The 22,163-nt window shown below is 35.6% G+C and overlaps 1 protein-coding gene across 3 annotated transcripts in view; it reads right to left on the minus strand.

The window, feature by feature from the left end:
• Positions 1 to 9,909: 9,909 nt before the first annotated feature.
• The window catches only part of LOC126249604 (ELAV-like protein 1), a 243,324-nt gene continuing 231,070 nt past the window's right edge, over positions 9,910 to 22,163 (minus strand). Inside the window, exons 5-10 of one of the 3 annotated variants that reach the window (XM_049951267.1) lie at positions 19,278 to 19,337; positions 14,965 to 15,003; positions 12,978 to 13,233; positions 12,435 to 12,473; positions 11,532 to 11,573; positions 9,910 to 10,927 (exon numbers count right to left, since the gene is read on the minus strand). In XM_049951267.1, coding sequence (XP_049807224.1) covers positions 10,603 to 10,927; positions 11,532 to 11,573; positions 12,435 to 12,473; positions 12,978 to 13,233; positions 14,965 to 15,003; positions 19,278 to 19,337 — 761 coding nt within the window. In that variant the 3' untranslated portion in view covers positions 9,910 to 10,602. Of the gene's footprint in view, positions 10,928 to 11,531; positions 11,574 to 12,434; positions 12,477 to 12,977; positions 13,234 to 14,964; positions 15,004 to 19,277; positions 19,338 to 22,163 lie in introns of all 3 variants that reach the window. The other 2 variants (XM_049951269.1, XM_049951268.1) reach the window with 2 other exon arrangements.

Raw genomic sequence — 22,163 nt, forward strand, 5'->3', positions numbered from 1 at the left:
ACAAAACAAGCATCCACAAAATTTTGAGTTGATAACATACAAAGACTGTGGAGGGAAAAAAAATGAAATAAAATAAAAAATGAAATAAAATAAAAAATAAAAAATGAGAAAGCACAATCTTTGATGAAACAGGGATGGCAGAGGAAACTGACAGTGCTGTTTCCGAAAGTATCCATCATGGCATCAACATAAATTGTTTAAGGAAACCACAAGAAGTATAAATCAGGACGGCCTCATCTCCCAGCACAGAATGTGGCGCCACTATGTCACTATGTCACTATCCCTCATATTTGGGAAGACAAATAACAATTGCTATGTTAGATGTGTAACATGATAATATCAAAGTTGAGGGGAACCTACTAGCTGCAAACCAGTAGCATTTGCCTTCACATCCAGTGAAACTAATGCGTGTGTTTTTTGTGTTTTACAATTAACTCTTGAAAGCCCTCCTTTCTACCATTTTTCCACAGCTTCTCAAGTGTTTCAATTGCTAGTCACAAATTTCATTTAATTTGTTCAGTATAACTGTTAGTGGCAACATCTTAGGTCTGGAAACTTCACCAATATGCAGTGACCTCCTGTTTTTCAAGTGTTACTATACACAAAATATGCTATTTTCCTGCCCTTCTTTGTATATTAATTTAAGTATCTTACAGATGCTACCACTCACCTATTTAAGAATTTATACTTCAACTAATAATGAAGTCTAACACAAATGTTGGGTTCACTGTACATTGTATCTGTAGTAAGGGTAGCAATGCATATTCAATACTCTGAAGTTGACACAGAACTGAATTTGTTTGTTGGCAAAACTTAATATTGTGAAGATAATGTGTTAAGTCAAAGGAAAAAGTTAGCTAAAAACGTGATTAGGGCAACAGAAAGAACACTTTACACACTCCACATCTGTGACGAGGCAAAGAAACAGGGTCGGGTGGCCAAGTTGTCAAAGCTTAGTTAATGAGACATCCTTACAGTAGGAGAAGTTTCTGTATACAAGTGTGTGTGTCTACTGACTGCTGATCCCTTTCATTCTGTACGTTATGAAATGAAAGCTTCCACTTTGCTCTCAATTCTGAATTCAACAGTCAACTGCAGTTTTTAATTTAATTCTGGCACATTGCGTGAGACTATTCATATGACTTACCTTGACATGAAAATTAATGCCCTCAATGTAAGTCATTTGTGGTTTTGTTAATGGCAGTGCGATGTACATTCACTATATTCACATCCTATGAAACTGAACTGAATTTGTACTACAGTGACAAATGAAAAATTGTTTAGCAGCAAAAAGTGTACTGCTATCACCCTGTTAGAAAGTATCACACATTTTGATGGGTTCACAACCACATTATATACTTACAAAAAATCATTATCAAAACCTGTACTTTCTAGCATAATCAGTCAGCAGCTGTCAGTCACACACATGTAACTGTGATATCCAACCACAAAATCTCAACCAACCAGTTTATGTTAAGGTATTGTAATACTGTGTAAAAGTTCTCCATATGTATGTAAAGCAGCAAGGATTCCTTTTCTGAATATGGTAAGGATTAAATAACTGTATTTGAAATAGTGCTGAAGTAATTTAAGATGCAAGCTATCTGCATTGTCAAAGTAAATTGCTCAAAATCTGATAACAGATCTACACACACACACACACACACACACACACACGCACGCACGCACGCACGCATACACGCACGCATACACGCACGCACGCACTCTCTCTCTCTTTTTGTGTTGCTTTTACTTAGTCTCTGCTTATTTGGGAGGAGAACAAAATTCACTTTGAAATAATGACAACACAGCTTCTTCAGTTATTTATTTTCACTTCCTCTTCTAATCAAAATAAAAAAAAAATAATGACAGTAGTGAGAAACTTTGAATGGAGCAGAGTTAGGCCTTTTGTATGGTGGATTATCTGCTTTCAAGGTAGGCAAAATAACAAGAATATGATAAAGTATGTGTATATATATGTATATATAATATTACACAGTACAATCAAATCCAGTAAATTATATATTTCAGAGAAACTATTTATAAATTACAAAGATATCAAAACACATATAAATGCAATCAATGACTTTCAAATGTGCTAACAATATAAGTAGATTAACCTGACCATTTTTGATTTCTTACGATTATAGATACTGGTAATTAGCTACAACTGGTGAATCAGCACATGGTAACCAAACTTCATTCTGCTGGAAAGTAATTCTGAACATTTAAAGTTTTAGTACTGATATCAGGTACTTTGATGAAGTCGTCACCTACTGGTTTGCATTAGCGTTTTCCTTATTTGACAATTACAGTTGTGAAGAATTAGAATATAAAATTACCGTGTTCAGCACATGAAATCTGTTTGCTTTTGGTATAGCAAATTTTACTTTCGAACACGCTGGAGCACGAACATAAGTTTTTGTTTTCTCTATGATAAAACTTAAACAAAAAAACTAAGCTGAAATGCAATTATTATGAAGTAATTCTGCTCAAATCTTTAAGATCTGATTCAGATAGTGAAAGTAATTTTACTACATACAAATATTCAGAACTATGTCAATGCAAAGTTAAATCTATATTTTAATAAATACTTTGGTTTCCCCTGAATTGGGCACAAGCTGATAAACTTCAACTAAGTATTTCACACAACATCAAGTGGGAACTTTTTGCTCTAACTGATTATGCTTAACACACAGAAATAAAATTAGGAGCCTCTAGAGAATCTATTCGTACACAATATAGTGTCATGATCTCAGGAGAGTTATCATTCATTCCATAATGATCCGCATCGTGGCAATTCTAACATGCAAAATACTGATATGTAAGACTTCAATACTGTTTACAGCTAGGCTTTGCCAAGTATAATACTTCTAAATTCCCAGTATTGTTGTATTTTGATGTTTTCATTAAGTGTTTTTATATAAAGATATGAGTAATTAAAGAAATGTTACAAAGGAAATATATGGTTAAACGTACATTTCAAACCAAGTTCACTCATACTACACGAAGTAGTAAACAGTTTAATTACTGAACACCATTACAGTCTGTACACTGTACAATATGTGAATGATCATACTACAAGACTACTCACAGTATGTTCGGAGTACCCAGGAAGTAAGTTATTAAAACACATTAACAGCCAGAATATATTTTTTTTTAGTGGAGATCACATTACTGAATGCTTTCTGCCACGAGAAAAGAAAAATTTAACTGAAAGCAACAGCACCAACAAAATTTTTGTAGTTTAATCACAGTGAATTATAAATATTTTCGATCATTTATTTCCTGAAGCATTTGTGCATAATCACAAATGCGACGAAACTGTTGTTAAGTTCTGACATGCCAGAGCAATTGGTAACTACTGAACTTTATTGTCAGAACAGTACTGAAGCTTTGAATTCAGCCAAAACCTGTATTTTCTGCATTTAAATTATTTCCACAGAAAGTTTTGTACAACAGTGTCATTTAGCCACTGATCACTCATGTTGCTAAAGCTTATCAGCACCTTTAGTTGGCTATTGCGAGTAATGCACAGTGAGAAGGTAGGAGGAAGCAAAGCTGAGAGTAACAACAGAAAGGTTTGTACTTTGAAAGAGTTACACAAAGACGTGTCTGTTCAAACAACTTTCAGTTAACCTCAAACATGTAATACACTAAATCCAAGTTTTAAATATCTAATTTTGATTTTTTCCCAAAGGCAGAGTTATTCAGTTACTGAAAAATCTGCAGGTCACATGAATTCTGTGTGCTGCTATAATGGAATATCTTTAAAGCTAAACCAATGCGGCTTCTCACGTTTCAAACTACATGAATTCATAGAATTTTATTTATATTCATGGACAGTACACTGAACTGCTCAACTAAAATTTGCAGTTTCAGGAGGTAGAATTGTGACTACTCCAGTAAATTCATGCTTTTCACAGAAAAGCCTGTTATATAATACTGAATGATAAAATCTTTCATCAACACTAGGAATGTAACTAACTGCCAGGACAACATAGGCCACAAGCACTGAACACAATTTCTGTGCCACAAATTTAAAGTGCTCCAAACTGTATTGCAATTGGATGTTTTTTTTTTCACAGCTGTTTGACTGGAAAGGAAACACATTTGCTTACGCAGGAAACTAACCAAGCATTTTTGTTACAGTGGTAGAGACTACAGAAACACAGACAGACAGACAGACAGACAGACAGACAGACAGAGAGAGAGAGAGAGAGAGAGAGAGAGAGAGAGAGTGTGCACCTGCCATTCTCCTCCGATTACCCTACCAACTAAAGGAAAATCTGTGACTGCTAATATCATACCAGACAATTTCTTACACAGCTTTTAACTTTTAACTGAACTGACAATTTTTATCAGCATGTTGACTAGGTGATTAAATGTAGAGAAATAATATTTTAATACATTTAACAGCAATATACACAAAATTTTAAAATTTGTGAAGACCTAACTAATGATACTGGAAACTCATCCCAACTCAGGCTGCTGTATCGAACTCATATGCTCATAAATAAATATTTTTCTTACAGTATTTAATTTAGTTAATAGTATTACTGTAAATGCACTTTTGCTAGTCTTTTATTCATCCAGTACATCACTGTAAAATGTAACTGATCATCTTATGTCCTCAGCAAAGAGAATAAATACAGTTCATAGGGACTGCTGGTATTGATACTATTAACTAGTAAAAAGCAATAATTAGTGAAATACATGAATTTATAGGAACCAGAAATACGTGAAAACATATTTAGTCCAACACTAATTTTATTAAAATATTATGAATAGGCAATATATTCCTTGCTTACAAAATTGAACAATTTGTAACAATTAATGTAAACATGGAAAAATAGACAGTCAGAAAGTTGACTAGAAATGCCACTGCCACGACACTGAGTATAGTAATGTCTAAAAACTGTAGAGTAAATCGGACAGTGTTCTCAGGTAAGAGGTTCAAGACAGAAATGGAAAAGGAAAGAAGTGATACATAGCCTAGGCCTATGTATTATTATTCCCTGACCATCCATTCTATTCATTTATTCTGAGACACTTCACACCAAGGATAACGTGTTGCATAGTGAATCTTTCATTTGTAAAACTTTAGAAAAGATGTACACATATACACTGAGGTCAATTGTTATATCTTAACAATACATCATACAAGCACCAGACTAGAAAAACAAAGTGAGCTTCATATATTGCAGCTTATCACTTAAACAATCATTTACCTACAATTCTACTTTTATCTAACACAGTTAAATAATGCACTAAATGTGTAATACATACTGTTATGGGAACAAATTAATGGCCACACTACTATTAATTTACTAAAAAAGCATCAACAGTCTCAAAATTAGGTTCATAAATATTTGGAAGCTATTAGTTTCCTAATGTAATTTTCACTTTATACAACAGACAAAAACATAACCAGCCTCCAACCACACTTTTTCAGCAGCTGCAGTGGCACTGCTTAACTGACCAAACATCCCAAAAACAGTTGTGAAACTGAAAAGCAAGAAAAACCTACAAATAAAGTAATGAATTCCAAAAACGTTTTTACATATGATTTAAATTTTAAGTTTTCCTAGATGAGCAAATCAAGAGTAAGAATGGATGACAATGTGTCCATCGACATGATCTTTGACTTCACAGTAATTCACATTATATGTGGTCAGACTTCAAACCATATATCTTAATGTTTTGCTTCCTACTACCTTATCACAACTGAATGTGCAAGAGATCCTTGGGATGAAATGGCTGCACACAGCACAGTATTAAGTACTTGTACTTATACTTATAACCAAGAAAACTACTGAAGTACTCTAAAACAACTCATAACTGACTAGTTTCTTACTCTTAACAACAAACACAATAAATTAAATGGGATAGAATTTGGCCATTCTAGTTAGCAATCATTCTAGCTTTCCCCGACTGAAGTTCAACCTATTTTCCTTGCGTTTCCCATTGGCTGTTTTCTTGTACTGTTACTCAATTCCAACCAAAATCCAACCCATTAATACCACAAGTTTAGTAATAAATTACTCAAAAATAAATGACCAAGACAAATAAGGTGAAAGCTCTAGCTCTAGTGCTGATACTTCTCCTCCTCCTCATCACTTGGCTAATTTAATGAAACTAGAAGTATGGCACCTGACACTCAGAAATGTTTCCTGAACTACCCATGTAAGTCTACAGCTATATGGAAATTATTTAAGTAGTGAATCATTTCCTTGGATAAATACAACCAATTGAATACATACACCTAAATGCAATGTGACACTAGACAGAAGCAATGAAGACATGCACTGCAAGGTAGAAGCAGTAACAATAGCAGCAGCATGACAGCTTTTAACTGTATTTCAACAGTTATTTAAATGGTTATTACATAGAAATTACAGCACAAAACAGATCAAACTCACTTTTTTTGTTTTGTTTTCAGAATGTCCTTGTGCTTAAAGCATTACCAGTCAGCCCATGGCACATATAATATTATGCAAGGAGAAAAAGGACTACAGCTATTAGCTATGGGTGAAATAGGATGGAAGGGAGAGAAGCACGTAACCAGAATGGCCGCCCACAAAAGTAACATTCACAGAACACTAAAACTGAGATTTGTGTTAATCTTAATTTGTTACTTCAGTGAGCAGGGACTATAACAGGAAACTGGCAGGACACATCATGACTACAACAAACCAACTGGCAAGAGGCCATGTGAACAATAATGGTACTCTTGACAGTTACCGGTCTGTACGAAGTCACTGGCCAGTGGATCTATATTCATCACTCAACCTAAAGCTACACATTTAAGAACATCTTTTCTTATTGCATTGATTACAGTGTGAGGTACTGTAATACAGAAACCCCGTCTCTTTCTATAAAAGTATATGGAATGCTTAGTCACAAAAAAAGGCTCAGTCCTACACCAGAGTGTAGCTTCAAATGCTATTGTCCAGTGTTGGAAAACGATACACATAGCACGAGTCTGGCCCTCACAACGCAAATTTTATAACCTAGAGCTACATCACACAAAGATGAATACAAGTTCTAGAAAGATAGCAAAAGCATTCAAGTGCAGTCAAGTTCTTCGAATTTTAACCAGTGACTCTTTTTCACTATTTAGGCCAGTTAAGAGTCACTACATGAGGACCGACTCCCCATCAGTACAACACAGAGGAGTCTACACACTACAGAGAAGCCAACCAAGCATATTTTGTGCTTTGCTTTACAATTTTATATATATCTATATAATTATGTATTAGATAGAAATGAAAAGAGGGCATCATTAAAAGGGATAGGGACACAGTTGCTTGTATTGTGCTGTAGTATCAGTCATCTGCGATGTCCAAACAAAACTAGGGATCAGTAAATGAAGACATAGCGAACAACCACTGCAGTGAAGCAAACTACATGCTAAACCAGGACTTACATATTAATTTACTTATAACCACTTGCTTTCACATATGTAACAGTTACATATTACTGTTTTAAAAACTTCTATAGACCACTGCAATATGCAGGAACATGAGATAGTAAGAGGAACTGGTTCATTTTATACTGTGTGTGGGGCACCAGGGTAATATGACAATTGAGGTACTGTATGCTATGTCTTAACTGTTTCATTACTATCCCCCGCAACAAATTTTTCTTTTTTGTTTGTCCACGCTCCTGCACATCTTCAAACTACAGTGCCACTGTCCCACTTTCACATGTTATTGTCTCTTTAATTCTATCCAATTTATTATACATATATACATAAACTTTTTATATATATATATATATATACATATAAAACTATTTACCTTAAAATCAATGAGTAATCTTGGTTTGTGTAACTTCTTTGCATTTCTTTAACTTTTAATCCAACAGACTGCAATTGACTGATCTTGCACTTTGGTAAAAAGAATAAACAACTGCAAGTAATGTTTAAAAAGAGTATTACAATGTATAATCAAGCAAACCCCTATTTAAGAAGAATGAGGATTACCAAAGTTAACAAATCCAATTTTCCCCACATTTAGCCAATACCACTTGGCCATATTGCATCCATCAAATACACGAACAAGTTCTATAAAGCTTCAAAAGTTATTTATACTTTAAATGTAGAACAAGTATCATCACAATCTTGATAAATGCAGAAGCAGCTTTCAAAACTATTATCCACAACCCAAAATATACTTTGACCCTCCTTATATGAATGGCTTTTGTATTAGCTTAATGATCACATCAGAGGTTTTTAAGTACTTCAATTGTCTTTATGGAATTCCTCTTTGTACAGTTTTATATATAATTTAACAGATGTATGCACCATTTGAGTATCATATAAAATATTCCACTTATTCCTCTAAAGAGCTGTTGTGGTATCTAAGAGGGAAGAAATGCTACTGGCTGCAAGAACCAAGTCACTGCCACTGAATAAAGTGGATCTCCTTTCTCATGTTCAACATAGTTTCAACACTAATGGATCTCACAGAATTACTTACATTGGCATTAATGACAAAAGGGCCCACCTGTGAGATATTTATCAAGGAATGTTCTCAAGTAACACTAACGTACATCTGCTTCGTTGACTCATGAAGGGAGGGGGATGGGGAGATAAATAACACTGAAAAGTGCATCGAGTTGACTGAACGCCATTTAATAATCTACTCTTTAGTAGTTAAACTCTTATCCTCAACAGCATGATAAAGTTTTTTTATCAAAAAGGTTTCTCTATCTCTTTCCTAATCTCAGGCAAAGTATAATATATATACATTTTCATTTTTAATCTTTACAATTGTGACCATGAAAGATAAAGTCCATCAAAATTTTGTATTCAAAAACTGCTGACGTATTGCACGAGTCCTGATTCCTTCCACAATGAGCGAGTTAAGATATTTGCACTGTCATAGCATGGTGCGCTTGGTACAACAGGAAGTTAATCTGTTGTAAGGCCCAGTGTGGGGGTAAGGGGGGAAAGGCCGGAAGAATGGAGGCCCCGGCCAGCCTTGTGCTTCTGCTGAGCACGCCTAACTCGGAAACTCCTAGTGAAATGGGAACTATCTTGACACTATATAAACTTTAAGAAGATGAAGAGATACAAAGTCTCATTTGTTATATAATTAAATTTCTTCGTACTTTTCATGTCTTTCATTTAAAATCCTTTCGCCCACTAGGAATGCATCATTTGTTAAATTTGATAAGTGTTCTTATAAAAATAAATTTCTTTCATGGAAGTTGACTTATCAAGTTGGGCAGCATATTTGATAGGTTACCTGATTTATTTTCAATATTTATATTATTTATTTACTTAATAAATTTGTGCAAGTCTGTGTGGTTCCCCAGAAAAAAACAATATGCAAATGAAAAGAAATTGCGTAACCATGAACAATAAAACAGTGCCAAATGAAGAGAAGGATTCCAGTTACTTTACTGTGAGGAGGAATATTAGTTAGTGCATGGGTTGTGGAATATATCCCTTCACGTAAAAAATTATTATAATAAATACCATCAACTGAACTAACACACTGAAGTTTCATGGAAACAGCCAAATTTTACAAAGACAGTAGGTCACCTTGACACTAACTGAAATTAAAAATAAAATTGAAAAAAGGGTAGAAACCTCCAAGGAAAAAAGAGTGTGTGTGTGTGTGTGTGTGTGTGTGTGTGTGTGTGTGTGTGTGTCTGCACACGCGCACATGCGCGTTCGCCAACTTCTGGCAAAAACTAAGAACCATATGCAACATAAATTAGAAAATAATTACATAATGCAGGTTAACTATATCAAAAAAACAAATGGGTGAATTAAGTTTTGTTAAAAATGAACGCAAACGTTGCACACACAAAAAGAAAGAAAAATTATATATATATTATATATATATGAATGGGCCAGTACATTCTGGCCAGCAATGTTACAAGAATTGTGTGCAGAATGAGAAATTTCATATTTTGTATATTCCTACAAAATGATAGCATTAATAGCTGCTTCATATATCTTAAGATATAGTTTACAACATATTCTTTGGCTTGCAATGCTGGACACTGAAGTATCGAATGTCCAGTTTGCACACAGCTTGAGTAACATTACCGATTAAAATATTTAATAAATTACACAATAAAATGTCTAGAATTGCCACCAAGGAGAATGAGGAGGATTTTATAAAATGCCACTTTGCTCCTCATACACCTTTCTTTAGGAAACACATGACTTGCACTAGTCTTGACTAGCTCAAAATTGGCTGCGTTTTATCAGTTATAGTCAAGTATATTACTGGGCAATAAAACCATAATACACCTGGAAAGTTAACCCTTCTGGAAAGCTGCATTTGTTCCAAAAATTATTTCAGAAAGGACACTAAAAACTCTATGGAACTGCGAAGAACACAGGGATTGGAATGGCTGATGGGGAAAGGGAACAAGGATGAACAGGGAGGATAATGGAAATCCAGCAACCAAATGGACTAATCGCCAACAATTATTAGGTCCACAATTCCTGGTTTCATAGAGTGATCATTATTAAACAAGTGCAGCCTTCTCACCTGCTTCAGCTTATGACTAGCACGGTCACGCAAAATGCACTACAGCAGCCAATGTGACAGCAGCTGTACAAGTTCTTTCAGCCACTTATGTGGTTTTGCTTTTGTTTGTTTTGAACGACACCTGCAAGACACGATTTCCCAAAGTGTATCCATTTAGTGACTGGATAGCTACTACAGCTTCATCATAATTTGTCATCGTTACAAAGCCAAAACCTTTGCACTTGTTGGTTTGGAGGTCTCTAATAACTTTAACACTCTGTACTGCACCAAATGGGCCAAACAGCTGCCACAGGACATTTTCTTCTGTTTCCGGTGCCAAGTTGTACACGAAGATGCACCATCCCGAGCCATTCATAGCATTTCCTGGTAGCATTGAATTGGCAAGCAGATCTCCAGCTAGCGGTGAATACCTAAAATATTAAACTGCTGAATGAAAAAACAATCACAACTTCATGAATTAACAGGACATGCTACAAACCTCATTCACATAACAAATCAAATGCACATACTTCCTTCGTTTCTGATATATTTATTTTCATCACAACGATAAAAACAGATGTTTAAAATGTTTAGGACAATGCTGATTTTTACAGCTCCAGAAAGTGGTGGGTGTATAAGGCAACATCTGAAATGCATATCTTGTTATGTGAATAAAGCAAAAACAGGTCAAGAGCATGTTTTAACATTTAGTACATGCTTTCCACTAGACTGGGAACTTGTCACACTGTGCAACTAAAGACCCCAGATGATGCCATCTGGCCTTATGTTGTCTGTGCCTCAATGAAGTGCCCCAACCCTACCCTTTGTATAACTGCGTGGCTGCCACAGGAACACAGATGGTTCTACAAAGGGAGTGAACACAAAACACAAAAAAAAAAGAAAAAAGGAAAAAGAAAAATGAAAGAAAAGAAAAAGATGAGAGGAAGGGCATGCTCATCACAAAGAAACTGCTAAATAAACATCAAAAACGAAACAGTACTGTAAGTTTAATGGAATAAACTCTTTAATACTGACCTCTGTAAGCCTTTGTTTATGGCTAGCATGGTCTTGCCAGTGCTAAAACAAAATACAGAAACCAACATAAGAAAATTAAACAGCGAGTATATATAATGTGAAGCTAAAACGTCAAGTCTAAATTAAACAGGAAATTAAGATTTGTTTCCAGACAAGAAAGCCAGAGAAAGAACTATGGATATTGGGTTTCATCTGAATGCAAAAAAAAACTTGAATTTGCTTGGATTTAATAAGAGACCACATGAAATGCAGAGATGGCAGCCATACTAAAGAATTAAGGCAAGTCTTCAGTCAAGTTAGATACACCACTAGTTAACTAAGACCCTTCAACAGAAATACTAATGCTCCAACGTTCAGGATGCCTTGTAAAAAATGGAAAGAAAAACTAAAAAGGGAAGCAGCATATTCAGTATGCCACATTTAAATAATAGTCCTGTATTGTTTAGACAGTAGGTATTACATTTTTGATTTCCCCGAGATATGAATAAATTAGAGATTTCAATTGAGGCCGCACTACAGATTTAGTTGCATACATCTAGCAGCCAACTAATTTAGCCTGGAATATCAAACCAATTAATAAAAGGTTTAATATAATTTCCACAGAAGCAAATGAACATCATGCTAGGAGTTTTGAGCATCTTGGGGTTTCAAGCTTATAGTAAACACACTACAAGAAAGAAAATTAAGATTTTATTAATACACTGCACTGTACACACTGTCATTTACCTTCACAGTAAAAAGAGCTAATTCTCGCAGGCACAAACTTTAGTTCCCCCGAGTTAATGGAAAAGACAGTACAATTAATATTAGGAGAATAAAATCTCCTTAACCATGCAACAAAAAACTGCTGATTTGCCAATTCATTTAACATAGCAACTCAGCAAAATCACTGCTATTACTTACCAGTCTCTTGCATCAGGCCACAGCGGCAGTCCGTACGGGCTGCTTGATGGAAAGGCAGGCCAATGTAGCAAACAATCACGTGACATTTGGAGAAGGAGAAAAGAACTACGCCTATACTAAGTATGCCAAAAGCGGCAGCAAGTATATTTACTCACAAATCTAAAGTTAAAGAGTCTTGATGGTGTAACTACCACCTTTAATCTCTTTCCATTAACACTACAGAAGTGTCACCAAGACCTTTTGAGCAAATTTGCTAGAAGGGTGGGAACTGTATTTGGGTAATATATTGTTAAAGGGTACTATTCTAGTACAATGCTAAATTTGCCAATTATACAAAGCTATATTTCAGATGTCATACCTTTCCACGGATACAGGGCATTTAAAGAGTTGAAGCACACAAATTGTGTAGGCTACTAAAAGAAGTCTTACAGAAAATTTACAAGAAAATTAATAAAAATTAATATAGTCAAAGGAATATAAAAGGAAACTAACTGGAAAGAACTAGTGGTAATGAAACGAACTGCAACTGGGAAAGTCAAGTACCTGGAGAGTGGTGACAGTGGAATGTACCTGAAGCGCCCCGTCGGGTGGTGAATCGGTCCGCCAAATCGCCGAGCTTGAGGAGCTAAGTAAGCTGCTAAAGGAGGGATTGCTTTGTTGTTGTTGCTTGGATTATTTGCAAATTTCACTGTGATGGCTTCTGTGGAACCTTTTGGAACAGTGCCATTAAGTTCCTGGATTGCACGTTCAGCTTCAATACGTTGGTCAAATCTAATGAAGCCAACACCCTTAGACAGACCTGTAAAATTTAAACTGATTTTAGGAGCATATTTCAACTATACTTTAATTGTAAAGTTTTTCAGTACACACACTAAGCAAGCAACAAAAGCAAAAAGCAAAGAAATTGGCATTCATTTGAAAACTATTTCTATTGGTTAGCAAGCTACACAAACAAAAACCTAGGAGCAAAACAAACAAAAAAAAGAGTAAGTTACTACCATGGAAGCCAAGACATGTAAAAGGTTTCCAAGCTACCAATATTTTTACTAACCCTCACAAATGTCTTGATATTCTGATATAGGTAAGTCTTCTGCCATGGACATGAACACCAGGCGAGGGCAGAACATGCATATGTAAATCATGCTTTTGATCAAGAAAGCAAAAACCCAAGGTATTAATACAATCAGGAGAATGTAAAGAGTTTAAAATTTTTAGATAATGTGAACTACATACACATCATACAAAAGGCAACTTTAAGTTGCAAATTTTTAAATCCAACAAAAAATATAGAACAGCAGTGAAGATTAAATTTAATTTCATATGAATAAAGGTCTTCAACAGCTGCAAGCAAAGTTAACAATGGCTTTGAAGAGAGAGAAAAAAAAAAAAAAAACCAAACACACACACACACACACACACACACACACACACACACACACACACACACACACACAATGGACCTTCGTATGTACACACATTTCAAGATACACTAACTTCATGATAGCCACACAGAAACAAAATTTGTCAGTGTATGTTTCTTACAGAGAGAAATGGAGTATGATAAACTTTCATTCAGTAGAAAATGAAAATATTTTCTCCTGTTAATACTTGGATGACTTTGTTACACCATATAATTTCTTGACTAACATCCCACTCAAACACTGAAGTGATATAAATGACCACAATTAATGATTATCTGGCCACAGTATTTCTTACTGTAATTAAGTACCAGCTTGTACCAGATAACGTACCTATATACAGTTCCAAAGTATTTTGTGTTCAAACAAAAGTAAGACTCATCTAGTTCTGCATTTGATGCGAGGCCTGGTGTTCATATGATGCCATGGCAGGACTATCACATTATTGCAACAGTCAATGGTAACCAAACAAAACTGCAAGAATTTCTTTTCGTATTAGTCATCTTTAACATTTGCTGATTTGATCCCATGAACTTTTAGTAAGCTGACAATAATCCACATTTAAAACACTTAACTACAACCCATTACAGAAAGCTATTTCAAAATACCTACACTGTGAGTTCAGTTACAATTTCTTTTTTCTTTCACTGAGAGAACAGTGTTTAAGTAGCTCCCACGATAAATACTTCAAATAAGCCTACATAGAGGAGTTTCACATGATACTAAATATTGGTTAGTCAGGAGTCAGTACATAAAAACTACTGCTAAGAATCAAAACTTTTATATATAGCCAAACAGCGTGCACTAAAGAACTCGTTATGTTATTTGAAGCTGTAAGTGTTTTATAACATTTTACAGTTACTTGGGTTAATCTAGAGCAGTGGTCTCCAATACTAATACTTCCTTAGAAGAAGAAAATTCCTCAATAATAGGCACTGCACTTGTGCAATTTTATATCAGCTGAAAAAATGTAGCAGTTTGTTGCTCACTGCAAGAAATACAGTTGTACTCCACCCTTTACCAAATCATTATGCACTGAGGATAGATGAAGACCACTATTCTAAGAGGAAGGCACATCCTAATTTAAAAACAAACATTAATCACTCACGTACAGGGTAAACTGTCTCCGGCTCCACTGACAAATTGGCGGACTAGGGAAAAGAAAACCAAAAATGTACAACAATTTCCTAATTGATATGGCTCAAAAACTAAACAACTAATACTAAACAGCAAAATTTGTTTAAAAACCACACACAAAATTCTCTCATACATATAATTTTCTCAGATTTAGTGTGCGTTGTGTGTAATTTCCCTTCTCTACTTAGAACCCCAGCTAACATAAATACGAACACACTTTGTCAATTATTACACAGGGATTTGACAAATACAGGCTGTATATAAACACCAGACCTCATTACTCTGAATATCAAATAACTACGTACGACTTATTCCTATTTGCAGGTATTAAAACTTTTCACACACACACACACACACACACACACACACACACACACACACACACACAAATAAATAAATAAATCATGCACATAATCTAAAAGTAGTGTGGTTCACGGGATATATCAGGGCATGGATGAGCCACCAGTTTGAGTAATCAACATGACTCATTCATTGAGTTCTCTAAGCAAAATTTACACATACTATCTGAAAGTGGAACAAAGTCAATGCTTATTGTCTGCTCACCTTTTATGACATAGTGTGCACATACACTGTGTGTGTGTGTGTGTGTGTGTGTGTGTGTGTGTGTGTGTGTTTTCTCAATTACTTAGCATTTTCACAATTTATTTGCTAATAATCTCAGATGTAGTCTTAAAATACGTGCATGATTATGTACTTTTATACCAAGTATGATCTCAATGGGGATACGTAAGATGTTCATGGCAATTAGCTTCTTATCTTTAAGAATACATGGACAGTTCTATCAGTATTATTAGACAAAGCTAACTAAAGACCTGTCCATGGTGGCAGCACTGTCGTGTTCATGGAAAAGAAACAGGGCAGAAGCAGTAGTGTACATTCCTTTGGTTTTATGGGGGGGGGGGGGGGTGTGCTTTTACAAGTTACATGTTTTTAAGTCAATGCCCTCCATAGCACAGAAGTAACAGCCAAACAGTCCTACTCAAACACTACATGGCATTTATTTGAAGTCTAATACATGTGATTTCAAGTTTCATCAGAGAAAACCAAAGGCTACTTCAGTTCATATGTGGTTTTTGTTACAATCTGAAGATTGTTTTCACTATTGTATTCCTGCTCACATATGACTTAACTGGTAACTTTTTACATCAAATGCCATATGCCTTTATTCCCCAAGCTTTGCCGAATCATTATGCTATCAGAAAAGACAAAAACCATAGTTTCAACAGGGAGGCACATCTTAATTTAAAAACAATCTCTCACCATGAGGTTTTCTTGCTACATTTTCAGTACCAAATTAACCACATGGGATGAACATACTTGATCTTCATGACTGGTTTCCATCTGTGAGCTACACTCATTTTCACATCCAATTTTCAGCATGAAAAACCTCTTAATATCTGATGTGCACATGTTCTATAACATCACATGCACCTCCAAGATTTCTACTTGCTGTCCTGCAACATTTGCTCTGAAAGGAACTGTAGCATACCATCAAAACCACTGTATGACAAATGTGGTTGCCATCCAAATGTAGAGTGGTCAAGAACCTCATCTATAGCAAATGCCTCCTAAAATAATGATTTTTTTCATGCCCCTTTTGTGATTGAATTTGCACCTCTAATGGTAACAACAGATTAAGGAACAGACAGAGGTTCCTATCTCACTTTTGTCTGTTCCAGACAGAGGTTCCTATCTCACTTTTTGGGCACTGATGACCACGCTGTTTAGTGCCCAAAAACCTCAAACCACACACACTATCTCACTTTTAGTCTGATTTCCTATGCTCATTAGAAATATAGTTTAAATTACACGATACTGTACATTCCTCAGATTCAATATGATGATATTATTTATTTTATCCCACTTCGGTGAAACTACCCTCACACCCTGCAGCAAGAGTCGTAAGAAATACTATATGGGACCTAATGCACAACTGCATTATTTTAATGAACATTCTGTAAGCTCTGCTGTGCACTCTGTTTTCTACAGTTACTCCACAAAGAAAAGTTGCATGAAGTGTTAAAATTGAGTCACTTCTTGTTCTGCACCCACATCCCCACCTAAGTGCCTTGAGCAACCAGTGTAACAGATTTCAGGGGAACTGAACTGTGTTCTCTATTACTAACAACAATTTAAATTAACAGTAGCAATGCTGCATTTTCTGCAACTGTTAGTATTGTTTTTTAAACTGTTAGAAATCAGTACATCACATTCATGCAGTCACACACAACTTTTCAGAGGTAAAATGTGTTAAGCAGTTTTCCAACAACATAATGGAGTGAAACCTACCTAAAACCCTGAAACTTCCAGTCTGAATGCTGCATTAACATTTTGTTTTACACACTATGGAAATGTAGCTTCTCCTATTAGTTACAGTGAGAATACTGTATTTCATTACATAATTAGTTTAGCACCAAATCTCATTAACTGGAAGAATGAGCAGTTGAGACTTTAGCATGGTTTTAATGAGGAATCTAAGGGTTATATTCGAGTCACAGTATTTTATGTTAATTTCAATGGCATATTGATACATAATGTTTGGATAATCTGTAGCAATGTTTCAGCATAGAAAGATAGATCCACAATTTTATATTACTTCCTGTCTGTAGGTACATGAAATTACACCGAGTTCCTGCTTTAATAAAACCTACATCATTAGCTGTTGAACCATCTCAATGTTCAACTTTCAATTTTATCAACGCACATTGCATAACTCAACCGAGGTGACAACGAATACCACACTCCTCATATCATCATCATCATCATCATCATCATCATCATCATCATCATCTACTGAGAAAGGAAAGTAATACCTAAGACTTACTATTCTCATTCGACAGGCACATTGTTTTTTTTATCAGGTGTTTCCCATTCAGCAGTAACAAAACAGCCTTAATCAATTCCAAATCCTGAACTTTTTCTTTTCCATTTATAATTCACTAGTGTTCATTGCTACTACATAACCTCCTACAATGCACACATTTTTCATTATCTTAGATTCGGAGCTCAGTGAATTTATAGTTTTGTTACTTAATCAGCTCAAATCAGTTTACAATAAATGATTTACTGAAGTACCATAAAAGAAATTCAATGCATTAAAGTTTTAATTATACAAATTCGTTCTGTTTGTTGCCATATTTAATGGTCCTCGTCAGTGGATAAAATACAATGTAGTCTACATTAATTAATTAATTAATTAATTAGAAAGCATCCCAATGAATGGGAGAAATGCCACTCAATCACCTCAATGGATAAATAGCTATGTTTAAGAGTGCCAGAGCAGCTTTCTGACACTGTCAGTACATGCTAAATATACAGCTAATTATAAGAGAGTTGGCTGTTTTGCCTCTGTTTCCTCTCTGATGTAATCACATCAGTGGGAGTGTGTGGCACAAATGTAAACTTGCTTCAGGGATCTGCTGAGCTATATAGCTCTTGTCCTCATACAATGTCAATAGGTTAACATTTCGGAAATCTCTTGTCTGTAGCAAATTCAAATTACTGTAGTTCCAGTTAATTATTGTCCCACAGTGATATGTTTCAACACATTTTCCCACCAATAAAACAAGCCACTATATGAAGAAAATTGCCTATCATCTGAGGTTATGCAACTTCAAATCTGTGGAGTACAGATAAAATGCTCTTTTTTCTTCCAAGAAGAAGGATATTTACCACACCAGTGTGTACATTTTGAACAACTACCTTCACTGAAGTTATCACTGTAGGCAGATTTCTTTAATATTAAAGAATACAATTGTACAACCGATAACCACTTTCATGTATTACAAGTGCCGAGAATAGAGCAGAACAGAACTGTCATGTATTTGCTCATACTAAGCTTTAACAGTGTCACAGGCTGTACATCTGTATTCATCAAGCATTGAAGAAACTGATCTTGTGAACTCTGAATACTACAGGAAATCACCACAACATGTATGAAGTTGTAGTACCTCAGTTATCCCCCCACCGTCCTCTTACTACTCCATTTTTCGATTGATAGCCTTATGTACATTCTTTCTTCACAACTATTAAGAGCTACTAAACTCAACAACAAATCTGCAGCACAACAATTACCAAGGATCCAATGCAGAGTGCCATTTTCCACATAGATTCTCATGCAAAGTGTCATTCACTTCTGAAGCTGGCTTAGGTGAAAGTTCAAAGGCAAGTGGCACCCACTTTTTGTCTACCTACATTTGCAAAACAAACAGCGAACTTAGATGTTTACAATAATGTCGAAACAAAAAAAATGCTGTATTATACTTGCGCGTTAAGGAAGTAGGCTCCATGGATTCTGGCTCGGAACTGCTTGTTTTTTCGCTGGTTTCTGCAAGAAAAAATGCCTTATAGGGCGATTGTGTCCTGTGGGTTGGCATATGAGTGCGAATCCAGGATGCCTTTTGTGTGTGTGTGTGTGTGTGTGTGTGTGTGTGTGTGTGTGTGTGTGTAGCTTCATTGTTAAACATTTACAGTTGTTAAACTTTATGAATAGTATATCCACCCAACAACTTTGTATACTGCATTGTACCTCATTTTATAATAAAATTTCAGTATTTTAAAAAAGAGAAAAAAATACAGCCTAGATTGCCCACATATCATAATTCAGCCTGCAAATCTTGGAAGGGGGTGGGGGGGTGGGGGGGAATGATAGTAAATTATACTTTACTTATTAACAAATACATACTGTAAGAACAACTGAACATTCAGTACTCAGCAATAAAACAACTTACACATTGCTCTGTATTATAAGCTTCCACTTACTATGTTTTAGTGTTTTTTTTATATGTGATCACTATTATAGTATCCTGAGAATCGCAAGTTAACAAGTGAACTCTACTTGCTTACTTTTAACTAAGGCAGAAATCTTTCCTGTACTACTCAAAATCTCACTGGATTCTTAACCTTGAAAGGTATTCTGCTTTCACAGACAGTCTTACAGTGGCATGATGTCAAATTAAGATAGTCTGAGTAAAACTTTGTTTAATGTTTTGCAAAATACCAAAGTTTTTGTATTACACTTAATTGTGTACATGATATTCACCTTTCTTTGTATGTGTACTGTCAGATTTTACTTCATGCAACCAGCCCAATACCCAGTTACAAAATAATACTTTTCAATGATGTCCCACCTGCATAAATGAAATTAATTTTGCTTAACATCTCTATACTATCAGATATTGTCACTGTTAAACTGAAACAGTCTTCAATGCTTTACGTCAATTTATTATCAAACCAAAATTGGGTATATTTATTAACTATTTTAAACATCAATTTGCATGAAGAATTTCATGCACCATTAAAGCAATTTTTGATGTCTATACCAACATAAGCTTACAGTGGAAAGGAGATAATCTCTCCATCCATTATGCATTTGTGGATTTCACCATCCATGTTAGTGTATGAAACATCATTTATGCTGTCCCACATCACTTTGGAATTGGAATGAATATTTCGAAATTGAGCTTCGGATAGACTGTTGTTATCACCACAATCTTTCTTGGTTTCTGATTGAATATTTATCTGTACACATCTGGGGGATTCTTTTCAATCAACAACCATGTGATTCTTAGTAAATGTACTCTAAATAAGTTTTGGAATGCTATTACTGCAAGTTAGCATCCAGGCTCTATAATGTGCTATTGTTAATTCTGAACTTTCTTACGAAGTTTGTAGTAGAAGTAATTCTGTCTTTGAAATGTTTACAAATACTGCAACGTCCAACTTTCAGGATAATCTTGCAACCACTGCATCTAAAGTGATTATTATAGTAATGGCAAGTAAGCTGCACACTGAGGTGATCAAAGTCCTTGGCCAGTGATATGTCCATATACAGACAACGATAGTATTGTGTGCACAAGGCACACAAGAGCAGAGCAATGATGGAGCTATCATTTGTACTGAAGTAATTCAAGTTTCAAACATGATTATGGATGCACGATGGGAATTTACACACCAAATGTTAAGGAATCCAATATTCCGAAATCCAACATGTTAAGAGGTGTGCCAAGAATACCAAATTTCAGGCATTGCCTGTCACCACAGTGGTCAACAGCCTTCACGTAACAACCAACAGCAGTGACATTTGTGCAGAGTTGTCAGTGTTAAAAGACACCCAACACTGTGTGAAATAACCACAGGAAACAATATAGGGATACAGTGGGTTTATCCATGCAAACATTGCGGTGAAATGTGGTGTTAGTGGGCTGTGACAGCAGATGACCTACACGAGTGCCTATGCTAACAGCACAAGTCCCTATTTCAGCTGGTAAGAGCTCATGGTAGGATTGAAGTGTGGTGCCGATCCCACAAAGCCATGAACCCAAGTTGTCAATGACACTGTGCAAGATGGTGGTGGCTCCATAGAAGTGTGGCCTGTGTTTATATGGAATTGACTGGGTCCTCTGGTCCATCTGAACTGATCATTGACGAAATGGGTCTGTTCAGCTACTTTGAGAGCATTTGTAGCCATTCATGGACTTCACGTTCCCAAACAACGGAATTTTTATGGATGACAATGTATCATGTCACCAAGCCACAGTTGGTTGTGATTGGCTTGAGAAACATTCTGGATAATTTGAGCAAATCATATAGTCACCCAGATTACCTGACATGAATCCCATCAACATTTATGGGATGTAATTGAGACGCGAGTTCGTGCACCAAATCCTGCACCATCAGCACCTGTGCAACTATGACACCTGATGAGGCAGCATGGCTCAGTATTTCTGCAAGGGACTTTTAATGACTGAGTCCATGCCATGTCGAGATGCTGCACTGTGCTGGGCAGAAGGTGGTCCGACAATATCAGGAGGTATCTTATGACACTTGCCTCCTCAGTGTATATAGTAGAAAGCATTTATTTAATAAGGCTAGATAAATTAGTCTACTAACTCAAGATGAAGATTGACACCAGAAGTGTCCTATAATTAAAAAGTGAGAGTAGTTTTAGCCCCACATTGCCAATGAGACCAGCACTATGTTGCTCAACAATTCTCAAAGATGATGAAATTTCAGTGTATTTTAACTACCACAAGTGTCAAAACGTGATTCGAAGTAGTGCACATTTTTCCCCTCATAACTAGTGCACCATTACCTTCAGCCAAACAAGGAATGATAGATTAAAGGGTCAAAGAGAAGATTTTCTGTGATTGTT

This window comes from Schistocerca nitens, chromosome 3 (assembly GCF_023898315.1).
Source record: "Schistocerca nitens isolate TAMUIC-IGC-003100 chromosome 3, iqSchNite1.1, whole genome shotgun sequence".
Taxonomy (NCBI): Eukaryota; Metazoa; Arthropoda; class Insecta; order Orthoptera; family Acrididae; genus Schistocerca; species Schistocerca nitens.